At 49.7% G+C, this 13,873-nt stretch overlaps 5 protein-coding genes across 5 annotated transcripts; 2 read left to right on the plus strand and 3 right to left on the minus strand.

Moving 5' to 3' along the window:
• Nucleotides 1-885: 885 nt before the first annotated feature.
• On the plus strand, nucleotides 886-2,682 carry LTR64_002245 (uncharacterized protein; the record flags this gene model as incomplete). Its single annotated transcript, XM_064896617.1, has 1 exon — nucleotides 886-2,682. One exon carries the CDS (start codon nucleotides 886-888, stop codon nucleotides 2,680-2,682), a length of 1,797 nt encoding a protein of 598 aa, XP_064755567.1.
• Nucleotides 2,683-3,785: 1,103 nt separating this feature from the next.
• On the minus strand, nucleotides 3,786-5,845 carry LTR64_002246 (uncharacterized protein; the record flags this gene model as incomplete). The annotated part of the gene is made up of 5 exons (XM_064896618.1): nucleotides 3,786-4,404; nucleotides 4,454-4,577; nucleotides 4,635-5,340; nucleotides 5,387-5,730; nucleotides 5,785-5,845. 5 exons carry the CDS (start codon nucleotides 5,843-5,845, stop codon nucleotides 3,786-3,788), a joined length of 1,854 nt encoding a protein of 617 aa, XP_064755568.1.
• Nucleotides 5,846-6,942: 1,097 nt separating this feature from the next.
• MDM34 (ERMES complex subunit) lies at nucleotides 6,943-8,868 on the plus strand (the record flags this gene model as incomplete). Its single annotated transcript, XM_064896619.1, has 1 exon — nucleotides 6,943-8,868. One exon carries the CDS (start codon nucleotides 6,943-6,945, stop codon nucleotides 8,866-8,868), a length of 1,926 nt encoding a protein of 641 aa, XP_064755569.1.
• Nucleotides 8,869-10,544: 1,676 nt separating this feature from the next.
• On the minus strand, nucleotides 10,545-10,961 carry LTR64_002248 (uncharacterized protein; the record flags this gene model as incomplete). Its single annotated transcript, XM_064896620.1, has 1 exon — nucleotides 10,545-10,961. One exon carries the CDS (start codon nucleotides 10,959-10,961, stop codon nucleotides 10,545-10,547), a length of 417 nt encoding a protein of 138 aa, XP_064755570.1.
• Nucleotides 10,962-11,094: 133 nt separating this feature from the next.
• Nucleotides 11,095-12,573, minus strand: LTR64_002249 (uncharacterized protein; the record flags this gene model as incomplete). The annotated part of the gene is made up of 1 exon (XM_064896621.1): nucleotides 11,095-12,573. One exon carries the CDS (start codon nucleotides 12,571-12,573, stop codon nucleotides 11,095-11,097), a length of 1,479 nt encoding a protein of 492 aa, XP_064755571.1.
• Between the last annotated feature and the right edge of the window lie 1,300 nt (nucleotides 12,574-13,873).

Genomic DNA, 13,873 nt, shown 5'->3' on the forward strand with positions numbered 1-13,873 from the left:
CTTTCTTGGACAGCGGGAGCGCGTGCCTGGGCGGACTGCCAAGCCTGGTGTATCGAACCAATCAAAGCGCGGGACGGAGCACGTGGGGGAAGCAATGGCCTCGAATGTTTCTACCACACCCTTCCGACGTGCGGCTGAAATCTGGAATTGCCGTGTTGCCATTAGTTATCCTTGGCTTCCATTCAAGAATCGACCATGAACCAGGCGCATCGGTGATCTATCGAAGTTCGGACCTCTGACAGGGATGTGTTGGTGGCACGTTGCTCGCTTCGACCGATAAGCTTGTGGTTCAGACCCAGTGAAAGTAAATCCAGGATCCATCATAAATCCTGGCTCAATGACATGAGCCACCCAGAATTGTTCTCAATTGTCTAGAAATCCATAGAGCAAGGTCTCAAGGGTAGACTTGGCACGAAGCTTAGCTATGGAAGAGAAATCAAGCTCGGAGCCTTAGAGAGACATGGAAATGAGAACGTGCTGTAGAGCCATACACAAACCTATTCGAAATTGTACAAACGAAGACAAGATCATCTACGCCTCTCATCTTGGCCATCGACATGGCTTGGCACTCATCGTTTGATATGACATATTCTGTCAATTTCCGCCGCCTTCACACGAATCACACGCTCAAATCAACCTCGAGGTATTTCCCAGTGGAGTCATCGTTGCAAGCCGCTCTCCAATGCTTTCCAATACAGGCCCGCGATAGGTCCAACGAGAAGCAAAGAGGAGCAATCTTCAATGCATAATCGATGCGAAAAGTGATACCACCCCATCGGTATCCGTTGCACCACCTTGACTATTAAGTCTTTGAGCTTGCCAGAAGTTCATCAAATTCTCTGGTCCTCTTCACACCTCACTGCAGATCAAGCAAGAGCAGCAACAATGGCTCCTGCAGCGACTGCCCCTTACGACTGGATCCTTGCGATCACAACCATCGCGTTTGTCGGCGCATCTGCTGGTAACGGCGCCAACGATGTCGCCAACTCTTACGCCACATCTGTGGCTGCACGAACCTTGACTATGTTACAAGTCGGTTTCCTCGCTACCATTACGGAGTTCATAGGGGCTGTTGCACTTGGAGCTCGAGTTACATCCACCATCAAGAACGGCATCATCAGTATCGGGAGGTTCCAAGGACGTCCTGGTGTACTTATGTTGGCCATGGGATGTGCTGAAGTCGGCAATGCAACATGGCTATTGACTGCCACAGGTCTCGGATTTCCTGTCTCGACTACGCAAACTGTTGTCGGCTCTCTGATTGGTGTAGGCTTTGCCACTCAATCAAGTATCAAATGGAGTTGGCAAAGTGGTTCTGTGTCTCAAGTTGCAGCATCATGGGGTATCGCACCCTTGATTGCTGCTGCTTTCTCTGCGCTTCTTTTTGGGGTCCTGAAATACTCTGTCCTTGAACGCAAGGATTCATTCAAGTGGGCCATGCGACTCATCCCATTTTACCTGGCTTTCACTGCTGCTATTTTGGCACTCTTCCTTGTCATCGAAATCCCTAACGCACCTACTCTTGAGGAGTTTGGTGTCGGAAAGATCATTGGTATTATACTCGGTGTCTTCTTTGGCGTCCTGGCTATCGGATACATCTTCTTCATCCCCTTCTTCGAGCGAAAGCTCATAAAGAAGGATCCTCGTATTAGGATCTGGCATCTACCTTTAGGGCCACTCCTTCGAAAAGAGAACCCTCCTCTTTACTGGCCAGGCAAGGGCGATGTTTATGTCACGAACTACTACGAGGACGCGTACGGCAATGTCAGCGCTGGTACGAACGCTCGTCATCATGCCGATGTGCAAACCACCATCGACAACGGTGTTCGAACAGATTCACCATCAAATGGATCAGATTCAGACTCTACCAATGTCCACAAACGAAAGTCAGATATGCCGTCTGCTCCCGATGCTGCCACTATGGAGAAAGAAGGCTACCCTGCAGCCAACGTCAACAACCAGAAAGCAACACCAAACCTCCTGAAGCGTAAACGCCCAGAACCCTATGAGCGCTGGATCGTACCCGTCAAGTCACTCTCCTGGGCCAGCCCCAAGAAGTGGTGGAATTGGTTCAAGTTCCTTCTACTCCAAGGCGTTTCGCGAGATGTCATCAGCCATGACTCTGAGCTCCTCCGCGCCATCCACGCTCGAGCCAACCGATACGACGTTCGAGTTGAGCATCTCTGGACCTACTGCCAAGTTGTCTCCGCCATGATGATGTCCATCGCTCACGGTTCCAACGATGTCGCAAATGCAGTTGGTCCATGGGCTGCAGTCTACGAGACATATCGATCTGGATACGTCAATACTCGATCGCGAACTCCAGTCTGGTTCCTCGTCGTTGCTGGTCTGCTCCTTGGTCTCGGATTTTGGTTCTATGGTTATCACATCATGAGAGCTCTTGGTAACAAGATCACACAGATGTCGCCTACTCGTGGTTTCTCGATTGAGCTTGGTGCTGCCATTACTGTTTTGCTCGCTTCGCGATTGGGTCTACCTGTGTCGACCACTCAGTGTCTGGTCGGAGCGTCGATGGGAGTGGCGCTCATGAATTATGACGTTGGAGCAGTCAATTGGCGCCAGCTTGCTTTTATCTTCCTGGGTTGGGTGCTTACACTTCCCTGCGCCGCACTCATTTCAGGGCTCTTGGCACTAATGGCTCTCAATGCCCCCCACTTCTAAGATATTGGCTGTGATGGTGTGATAATGGTTGGTAAAATTACATTCGTTGGTCCACTTCGTTATGGTGTGGTAAAACCATAGATAATCAATCTTAAAATGATCTCATCTCGCCTTATGTAACCTGAGCCTGGAGTGGAGCAATTACTTCCCTGCTGTCCTTACGCAATTCGATCCCTTTCCGATTCTCTCCAATCCTAACTCCGCAAGTAATTCCTAAGCACCTTTGATGTATCTTGAATAGTCGTATCATTGAACATAGTGTTTTCTTCTGGTCGAGCATTGATCACATCGGCAACCACGTTGACCCACGTCAATTCTTCCGTGTAGACAATGGCATAACCTCTGAAATCGATTGTTTGCAGTATTTTGCAATGTGCGATAAAGAAATCAACGAGTTCTGAGCCGACCCAGATCTCACTGAAGAAGACGTGGACTAGTCGTGGCATGTATTTTGGCTCAGAAAGCAAGACTCATGGTAAATTGCGGAAGACGTTGTTGTTTCTCAGCACCTAGGACTCGTTGCCAAGAAAATGAGTGAATTAGTATCGTCTGAATAGCAAAGGAAGGCTGCTGCGAGCTTCAAGCCGAACTTAGTTGCAGAATGCGAGTCTTTGCACCAGGCCCATGTGTCGCCGTGTTTCGGGACGATCAGGAAGAAAGTGCGTATCATACAGACGTGTATTTATCGGAAGGATATTGAGGCGGCTGCGCTTTGTTGTTGATGCTGATACTAGATACGGAGTTGATTGTCCCACCTCGTGGTGAGCTAGTCACTGTCAAGGTCTCCAAGCTGTTTAGCTTTGTTATTCCTTGGACGTAAATCTGGAAATCACACTTCCTGCCCAAGGTTTTCTCGTCTCAGTGCTTGTATTCGATTTTGTTCCAATACGTGCAGTACCCTCCGCGAAAATTCCGGCAAGACGACGAAAATCTCTCCTGTACCACAATCGCGTAATAGACGGTTCAAAGTGTTCAAATGAGACCGCGGATTAACCATTCTCTAGCAGCTATGGCGCAAGATATGAATTTTAGCAACCACAAAGCAGTGCGACATGGTCGAATCTGAACTGTTTTCGACGGATATCTGGTACCTTCCAGTCTTCCTAAAGTTTAGCTTGACTCTTTCTAAGCCCTAGCTCCTGAATAAAGATATCAGCTGCCCTCTCCCCAATCACAAATGCTGTGTTACCAGTATTAGCTCCCACATTTTCGGGAGGTATACTCAAATCCGCAAGCTTCAGACCTTTCACACCATAAACATTCAATTTGTTGTCTACCACTCCAGTCTTGTCTCTCGGCCTCATCTTGCAAGTGCCGAGGGAATGCCATGTCGTTGACAGGATCTCGCGTATCCTCTGCTCGATTGCCTGATCATCCTCAGCTGAGTACTGGATGCGCTCATTGCCTTTCGAGACTGGCCCGTCAGCTTTCTCTATGATCGCGGCTTTTGATCCAGCTGGAAAGCGAGGATGGTTGCCTGCCAATTCACCTCGGAAGATACTCATACGGCGCCAGATTTCGCGTGAGATTTTGTATGCCCAGATGTGCTTCTTGACGTCGATGTCGTTGGGATCTTTCAGCCAGCCGACGTCGAAATCAACAGGGTCGATCATGGTTGGTCCAGTAATGTGGACGTGGCCGCGAGAATATGGGTATGCAGTCCAGTTTGCCATAGATACATATTCAGAATCATCAGGGAGGCTCGAGTGATCGCCATAGTAGCTTTTTTGTGTCAGTGGGCGAAAAAGAGTGATGTATAACGGCAGCTCACCTCAGATACATCGCCATAATCATCAGAGGTCGATCAGGAGCATTTTTGAAGTCACGATCCCAAGCTTTCCTGAATTCAGGTCCAAGGCCGTCAACTTCCTCCTCCGTTGGCCGGAATTTACCCTCTAAGACAGAGATATTAGCTTCAGGATATGATAAGGATGTTAAGAAGAAGTACTTACGTGCGTCCATTGCGTTTGTACCAAGCAATTCGTCACCATTCCTGATAGCTTCAGCAATATCAAAGCGACCGTCCGCAAAGCCATTGATGCATTCGCGAGGCGACAAGTTGGTTCGGTACGTCCAAAGCGTCAAATGATGGTCCTGGTAATCAGTTCCGACACTGGGGAGATCCTCAATGACCGGGATTCCTGCGCGCTCTAGAATCTTCGGATCGCCCACGCCCGAGCGCTCAAGGATCAACGGTGTGGCATTAGCGCCAGCTGAAATGATGACCATCTTTGAAGCGCGCACTGTACGTGGAGACGTGTAGCCAGCCGCGATGAATTCAGGATTTGGCATGAACTTAGGATTTGTTTGATACTCAACACCAACTGCTCGCTTGTTGTCATCAAAAAGGATCTTGATAACCTGCTTCTCAACCAGCACATGCAGATTCGGATGCTCTCCACTTTGCAACTTCGGGTGGAGATACCTGTGAGCGGCATCCTGACGCCTTCCGTTGGGTCCGACATATCGTAAATAGCGCTCAATGGCATTGTTGTTGTCAAGAGTTTGCAAGTCTTTGACCTCAGGATAGCCGACCTCTTTGGCTGCGTCGATAAAAGAGTTCTCGGCACGATGAGCTATGAAAGTACCTCTTGATATGTTGACAGGACCGTCGTAGCCATGATGCTCCTTGTCACCAGCACCGTGATAGGTTTCGAACTGAGAACAGTCAGCACTGATGCCTGAACGTTTGGGATAAACACACTTTCTTCAGGAAGGGAAGCAGTTCATTTGCGGACCAGCCCTCTGCCTGCCAAGAGTCGAAGTCGGATCGTTGACCACGAGTATACACCATCCAATTCATGGCAGATCCACCACCAAGAGTGCCTCCTGATGGGACGATTGGGTGACGACCAGCGAGTTGTGGTGATTCGTTGCCTTGCCAGAAGAGAGTGATCTTGCTGGTCGGAAAGAGGTTTCTTGGGTAAAGAGCCGGATACACGACTTCAGGCATGTTGTAGTTATTCGGGCCTTGTTCAATCACCAGGATCGATAACGCTGGATCTGCCTCTGCTAAACGTCCAGCAATAACGCATCCTGCCAAGCCACCTGTGGTTCTAATTAGCCAGGTGAGTAACTAGCTATAACTTGTGAGACATATACCTCCTGCAATGATTACATCCACCTCTTGTAGGTTTTCTGGCAGCTTCGTGTATAGACCCATGACGGTTCAGGCCTCGAATTTCTCGAGCTGACTTTGCTCACAATCAGTTCTTCGAGAATGTCTGATTCCCGATTAATATAGATCAAAGACGTTGAAGTGGTCCAGACGACTTCGCTAATCGTGACTCTGGGGTATACATTATAGACCCTCGGCTGATATATGGGGAACAGATCTACAAACACCGACGGACCTGAGACCTGCTTCAACCCCATGATCCCCACTGTCAGAACTGCTGACAAGGATTGACAAGGTACTTGGCTTCTCCTCACCAGGAGCATATCCGGACGACCCTGACCTGCGGCCATATTCCAAAACAAAATCGAGCATCTGAGGCAAAATTATCACCTCAGGCCGCTCTCGATCAGTGATTTAGCCGGTTTTCTATTGCGTCCATATCCTCTTGTCCTTAGACAGACCTTTCCCAGAGCAATCTTATCACTCATTTGAGCTACCACAAAACAATGTGTACGGTGCTGTATTTGGCTCGAGGTAGCTTATCAAGAACCACATACGAGAAAGGAGGCGTAGGCATATATCAGGTTAGTGCCAGCCTTGTGGGAGTGAAGCACACGGGCAGTGGCCAAATGGAACATGTTGGATTTGGTAACCACGCCAAGGTTCAGTAGGCGAGGTTGCTGCCAACATGCACCGGTACAGCTTTTGCAGCGGCCACCTGAGAAGATATCTAACACTGTTTTGGTGTAAAGCTACGGCAGAGTGACGTGGTACGTGAAGTCAAAGACGCAGTTCCGCAGGAAGTCACAGTTACGATTATGGATCGGAAGCAGAACAGAGAGAGAGAGACAACAAACGCGCCTTCCATCCTTAAACAACAACAACGACAACAATAGCATTTCGGTCCATTCATCGAATGCTTTTGGTCACTTCATTCCTTTGAGCTCAATTTGTACACGTGTACAAGCTCCTAGGGTCATCGTTCGCACCTACCGAATGCGCGTTACCTAGCCAAAAACTATCACATGCTCGTAGCATACCACAACCTCCTACAAGATTGTCACGAGACATCTTCGTTGTCGCAGATAAGGATGTGTCGAGATAGTCACCGTTGATGAGCCGCTGAACTGCGATCAATCGAGATGGCGTTCAACTTTAACTGGGCGCCACTGAGTGGTGATCCCAAATTCTACGAGCAGGCGGCAGAACTTCTTACCAATGCTATGAACAAGAATCAGAAGCCACCTATAATCGTTGACGACATCATTGTGACCGAGCTTAACATAGGGGATGTGCCGCCTGATTTGGAAGTGGTGGAAATCTCAGACATTGGTGTCGACAAGTTTCGTGGGACATTCAAGATGTCCTATGCTGGAAATGCGTTCATCACCATCAAGACACGAGTTCAGGCGAACCCTATGAATACCTATCTGTCGACTAGATCAGTATACGCTCAGCCGAGACCTTTGGCTGCAGCAGCTGGCTTGACAATACCTCTGCAAATTACTCTCTCTGATTTCCAATTGTCAGCCATCATAATCCTTGTCTTCTCGCGTCAAAAGGGACTTACGATTGTCTTTCGAAACGACCCGCTCGACTCGTTGAAAGTTTCCTCCACCTTTGACTCGATCCCTTTCGTTGCAGACCACCTTCAGCAGGTTATTGAGAAGCAATTACGGACCCTGTTCATGGACGAGCTGCCTGCCATCATTCATCGCATGTCATTACGGTTGTGGGTACCAGAACACAGGGCACAAGAAGAGCGCGCACTGAGGTCAGAAGAGGAGAAAGACGTAGACGAACCGGCAATAGATCCTTTGGCTAGCCCTCCACAAGATCCAGTCGACTCTTCGGGCACAACCCTAAGTCCGGCTGAAATTGCGTCTCTTTCTCTCAATTCTCACATAGAAACACAATCCTTGTTCTCGAGAAAGAATTTGCTTCGTCTTGCGACGCTCACGGATTCGCACAGAACGCTATCTCTGTTCACTCCAAATATACAGGATGCCGTTTTTCGCGCTTGGACAGGTCCACTGGAAAGAGGAGAATTGACAGGTTCACATTCGAGGGCTACTACACCGGCTCTATCAAGGGCGCAGTCGTACACCGGGCCGATCACAACTTCTTACACCTTTGACAGCTCTTCTCATGCACGTCCTACACTACATGGTCATCATAGCTCGTTGTCTACTGCAACGCTTGGTGGTCGTGCACTCAAGCCGCACAGCAACCGGAAGAGGAAGAAGCGCGTCGTCAATTTGAGGAAGTCAGCCGCTACTGGCGAGATGGAGACTGTGGTTGAAGATGGCTCAACCGTGACGGACAGCACTAGTGTGACAGGAAGCACATCCGAAGCACCTTCTGTTTTCTCTGCGCCTCCACTAACTTCAACACTGGCAAGAAGTGCGGATCCTGTTACACCTTCGCGAAGTCCTACAGACTCTCGGTACGGCCATGAAGACATGGAGTCACAGCAGCAACCGACGGAAATAACTCCACAGACACGCATCCGTCAACGACGTCCATCACACATCGACTTGAATCTTCCCGGCGCGCAACAGACTGCTCAGCCTGCAAGAGGCCAAAATTTGCACTCGGACGACACCATCAGGGCGCGTCCAAGGCAGCGTAGGATCGTGAACTTGAATCGAACTGAGTCTGAGGACAATACTCCAAGAGCTTCTATGTTCTTGCCCGAGCAACAGCCAGGAGAGCACGATGGAATACACCATTCCGAGCGCCATCAGCAGCAAAGTCAGCCACAGCCTGGGGTCCGTCCTGGTTCACGACATCATTCCATGCATATCGAGGAAGCTTTTCCTGAAAACTTGAATAGTGCCTCATCTGCAGACCAATCAGAAATACCTCCAGCACCCAATTTCCTATCTTTCATCGCAGATAGCTCAAGCTCTCAAAGCATCGTTGAACGCGCATGGATGATGAAGATGGCTGCTGAAGTTGCTAGACGATATGAAGATGAGCGGAGGAAGGGTAGTTTTGAGCTCCCGCATACTTCTTCTGGTTCTGGATTCGAGGACGAAATGCCACCACCGGCTTATGCAAAATAGACAGCAAGATACTCACAAATTTATAGAAGGAGAATGACAACGTACCAGGATGAGGCTGAGGACTAGTAGAACGATTTGCGATTTAGCAGGGTGTTCCGGACTGAAAATTGTGGGCTAGTATTTACTTGCGACGAGGCGTTACAGACTGCTTCAATGGTCATGCCGGTTCTGTGCGGCAGCAAGACCATCAAAATATCATCAGAATATCATCGCTCCTGAATTTGTTGTGCCTCGTATTTTGAGCGGCCATGATTGGGTAATGATAGCACCAGGACTACGCCAAACGGTTCACTGAATGACTCCGCATGATGAAACCAGTGCGAAGTTGCCTACTACTCGACTGCGACTCGTTCACTCAGGCTGTGTCCTATTGTTGATTTTATACATCATTGTGTAGAGCTGTTGTGATCTAGAGAAATGTGGAAATTGCGTACTCGAGTATGCCAGTGTATGTAGCTATGCCGCACTCAAGGCTGTGCTCCACCACTCAACAGGTAGTCGCCTTGAAAGGCACACAAATTGGGACAAGCAGGTCGTTCGACCCAACAAGCTAGCAGCTAGTGGTCACTTCCGCCAAGTTCATTAATAGTCAATCTTAGACTTTCCGACCCTTGACCCACGGCTCGAACCGCCGTCCATTTCCTCCTCCTAGGGGTATCAATTGTCGTGAAGTTGTTCCAACTCTGCATCGTTAGCGACTTCAGTGACCTTGGAGTCAGGGATTTCTTCACTGCGATATACGGCTTCGAGACACTTACTACTTGCCTGGCTGATGACAATGAATCAATATGCCCACTGGACACACAAAGCGCAAGCAATCACGTCACTAGACAGAAAGAGCACAAACCAGTACGCTGGCTTCGGCACATCTCATCAACACCACAAAGAGAATCTAATCCAGTGCTGTGATCGAGCACGTCTACCTTTTGTCATCGACGACAGCATGAACATCTTTGTGACGACAACTCGAACAGCATGAAAATCAGCATATCTCGACCACCGCCTCTGGCTACTGGTCAACTAGTTGACAAACTCGATTTCAGCCACTACTTGTCGCATCAATCAAAATGCATCAAGCAATTACACTTTCGACTCTAGCTCTAGCGACAAACACAGCTCTCGTCGCAGGTCTGACCGTGAATGGTTTCAACTTCCCAGGCGATAGCCACGCGCAATCAGTTTGTCGTGGCCAGACAGCAGGATCCATGAAATGTGTAAGTCGTCATTTTCACTCGAGTTCTTTGACTCCCTGATCTTGAGGTTCGCAAACGATTCCGGCCAAAATCATCTCAGCTAATGAATGGACAGCTGACCAACGTCTCGTACGTGATTTGCACCAACGGCAACGAGAAAGAACAATTCGTCGCAGCAGGTACACGATGTGAACAGAACGGCGCAGCTGATGCAGGGAAGCTCGTCGCTGGAGCGCCCAGTACAACCCATGTTTTCGTGCAGTCCTTGGCTACGGCCAGTAGCGCAAGTGTGAGCGCTCCTAGCTCTGCTGCCTCATCTGCAGCAAGCGTTGCATCCTCAGCTGCTGCTACGGCGGTCTCTGCAGCCAGCAGCGCCGTTAACAGCGTGGCGACCCCCTCAGCGTCAGCATCAGCATCAGCCTCCTCAAGCGCCTCTCCCACAGCTACAGCCACCGCGAGCAGCGTCAGCAGCATGGCACTCAATCAGACGTCGCAAGTATTCTCCATAGCCGATGCGATTGCTTCACAAGTAAACTCTGTCCTAAAGACGATATCCGGCCTCTCTTTCACGCCACCAGCGTCAGCATCAGCATCAGCATCAGCATCAGTACCGCCTGCTTCTTCAGCCACACCTATGAACTCTGTCGTTGTGACATCGCCATCGATCGCAACCGCTTTGGCCACAGCTTCTTCCGGAGGCAAGAAGCGTGACTTGGCCTCGGAGGAAGGGCCGTTTCCGTCGGCTTGAGGGGATTCTAGATTCCGAGGGGTTTGAGGCGTTGTCGTATGAGCAGAAGGTGGCTTTGCTAGGTGATGATTGAGTTTGCGGGTTGGATTGTGGTCGGTGGATGGTGACCTGGGAGAGGGCGACGTCGACTTGAGGTGATGAGAGTGGTTCATGTTTGGAAGAGAGGAAAGGTAGGTGGAACGCAAAAGTGAATCACGAGTATCGAGGCTAGGGAATATGCAAATCGAAGTTGCCAAGTAACTGTCGATCAAGATTTGAGTCGTCTGGGCGTTTAGCTATTGTTCTTTATTGGTCTTCTTCCTCTTCGTCTTCCTCATCCTCGACGTCCATGACTGCACCTTCGGTGCTATGGCCATTCGGTTGTGAGTTTGGTATAACGCTTGCGTCTCTTCTGAGCTCATTCTTAATGAGTGTCCTTCGCCTTACCGTTGCAGGACTCGATCCAATCGGCACGACTCTCTTCCTCTTCCTAATTTGCGTGCCAGGTAACACATCAGAGTCGCTGTCGTCGCCATCTCCTTCTTCGGCGTCTGCTTGTCTGACCCTCTCTTCTGCCGCAATTGCTCGCAGTGTCCTGCGCTTCAGTAGTTGATCATCATACAGGTCGTCTGCTGTCAGCATTTCTCTACAACCTGTCTCTGGACATTGCGCAGCGATCTTGTTCGTCTGCCTCATGTAGTGCTCAGCTTCTGGCCGGCTTCTACTTCGAGGAGGATGCTGCTGATTGAGGACGGCAAGTTGTTCTGCGGTCAATGGTGCTCTGTCTGTGGACGTGCGGATCAAGCCCAGTATTGCCGACTTTTCAAAGCTGTGGGGACATTTTCTAGATGTAACGGGTTGTTTGAAGTATTGCAGAGTTAGTGGACACTTGCAGGATCGGTTTTCGGATGAGATTTGTAATTCTGTATCCTCGTTGTCCGGGTCTGCATCTTCCTGATCGTCTTCAGGTACAAAGCCTCCAGGCATGGAGTCTTGTGTATCTCGCTGGCTAACAATTGCTCTACGCTGTATACCTCGTCCTTCCTGTGAGGCAAACCACGTATTGGCTGAGGGTATTGGTGGTGCATTTTCGCCTGGGTGTTGAGCGTCGAACCTAATCTTGTAAAAATCTGCATAGACTGGATTTTCAGAATATCGTTCCGTCAAGGTTTGAGAGGTCCAAACAGTGTCTGCGGTCGACTCTGCTGCATGTAGCAGGGCTGTAGCTCTTTCGGATTCGTGGAAAGCCGATGGTCGTGATCTAGGCTCCTCCTCTTCTTCCTCATTCTCACTCTGCCCTTCCATCTCAGCTGCCTCTTGCCGTGTGTGTGTTTCCTTCGACTTTGCAATCACATGCTGCAGTGACTCAGGTATTCGCTCGTGCCAGGCCTGATCATCGACAACCCTACGGACACTCTCATCCAGCTTCTGATTCAGTTCCTCCACTTTCTGCTGGAACTCATCAAAGGATGCCTTCTCTTGCTCAGGCTCGACCTCCTCGCCATCGTTTGCTCTCTTCTGCAGCCTATTCTGTCGTCTCGTACGTTCCTCAGCTGCTCTATCATTGATGTCCCCTACAACCTGCTTGAGCAGTTCTGCAGCCTTTTTCAAACTAGCTTCGAGGGCTTGGCCTTGAGCGCTTGCTTGTCCTAGTCTGAGTCCATATTGTTTGAGCCCCTCTAAATCGCCCGTGGCTTTTTGCGTCAGAGGAAATTCTTGCGGTTCGTGTTCAAAGGTGGTGACTGTCGCCGTTCTGGCGGAGGCCACAGAGGCACGAAGCGGCATACTTGCGAGCGATCACGATTGTCCGTCCATGTATACAGCCTAAGATACTGCTCACGGGCTTTGATACGCAATTGCGTATGCGGTACTTGTCGGCTATGTGGCGGTCGCGACCTTGACGCGTAAGAACGCGACTCGACGCGACTCGAGCTTACAAATGTGGCCCGCTTGCCAAGTCTTTACTTCAATCGTCATTCCTCTCCTCTGGCATTGAAGATCAGAAACCATCTATGCTGATTGACGAGTATGAAGCGTCACAGTATGTGGACTTGGGTAGTACACGTTCCATGAAGAAAAGTGCTAGTGATGTAGACCTATGCACGCTATGGTGCGCCAAAGCACGCGTAGCAGCCACATACAAGAAGCTCTTCGTAACTTGGAACGACTGCTCTTCATCATTCGACAATACAAATAGCGGCCACTTCTTACCACATGTACTTCTGAAAGGACAATAAATTTCACGAATCGTTTACCCTTTCTCATACCTTTGTCTCGTCGTTGCGACTGGAGACCCAGCCATCAGTCTTCATGCCTCGATGCATTCTCCAACGATGCCGATGGCTGTGTCACACGTGAAGCGCTGCCAAGTCGTTGCTTTCGTATGCCTCTGACAATGCTTTGTGCTGATCCAAGATCGAAGAACCACACACCTACCGCTTCCGTAGCGACGTCACATCTACACAAAGGAACAATGAGACTCGTGAAGCTGGCCAGCTAAGAACATCTATATGCATTTCTTGCGTGTATCCAGGATGAATTGCCATACGTACTCATCAAGCACATAGTCAGAGCTAGCTTTCAAGGATAAATATCATGCACGCCCACGGACTCACGATTTGTCTGACGGCACTCCTAGCTGTTGCTCAAGCCTCTTGGATGAAGCGAGGTGAGCCAGAGGTCGAAGTCGCAACATGGACAAAAGCAGGTGCACGATACCGCTCTAGAGAGGTCACATACACTCCAGAAACAGTAATCGTGACCAAAGCCTCAACCACGAGTCCAACCAGGACCTTTCACCTGCGATCAGCCCCTACCGAGCGACAAGTCAAGCGAGCCTTTCTAGGCAACTGGTCATACAAGCGCTGTGTTGCTGATGATGAAAATTTGCCAGCATTGGTATCACCATTTCCTTATCAGCTGGATGCGAAGGATGTTTCGGGAGCTAGTTGCAGCCACTACTGTGATACACGTGGTAACTCTCTTGCAGCGCTACAGAATGGCAATGAGTGCTGGTGTGGTGAGCCGTCGACATCTCTAACTTATGTTGATGATGCCCTTTGCAGCGTGCCCTGTGTGGCTGCAC

This window comes from Lithohypha guttulata, assembly GCF_036872675.1.
Source record: "Lithohypha guttulata strain CCFEE 5908 chromosome Unknown scaffold_2, whole genome shotgun sequence".
NCBI classification, from domain to species: Eukaryota; Fungi; Ascomycota; class Eurotiomycetes; order Chaetothyriales; family Trichomeriaceae; genus Lithohypha; species Lithohypha guttulata.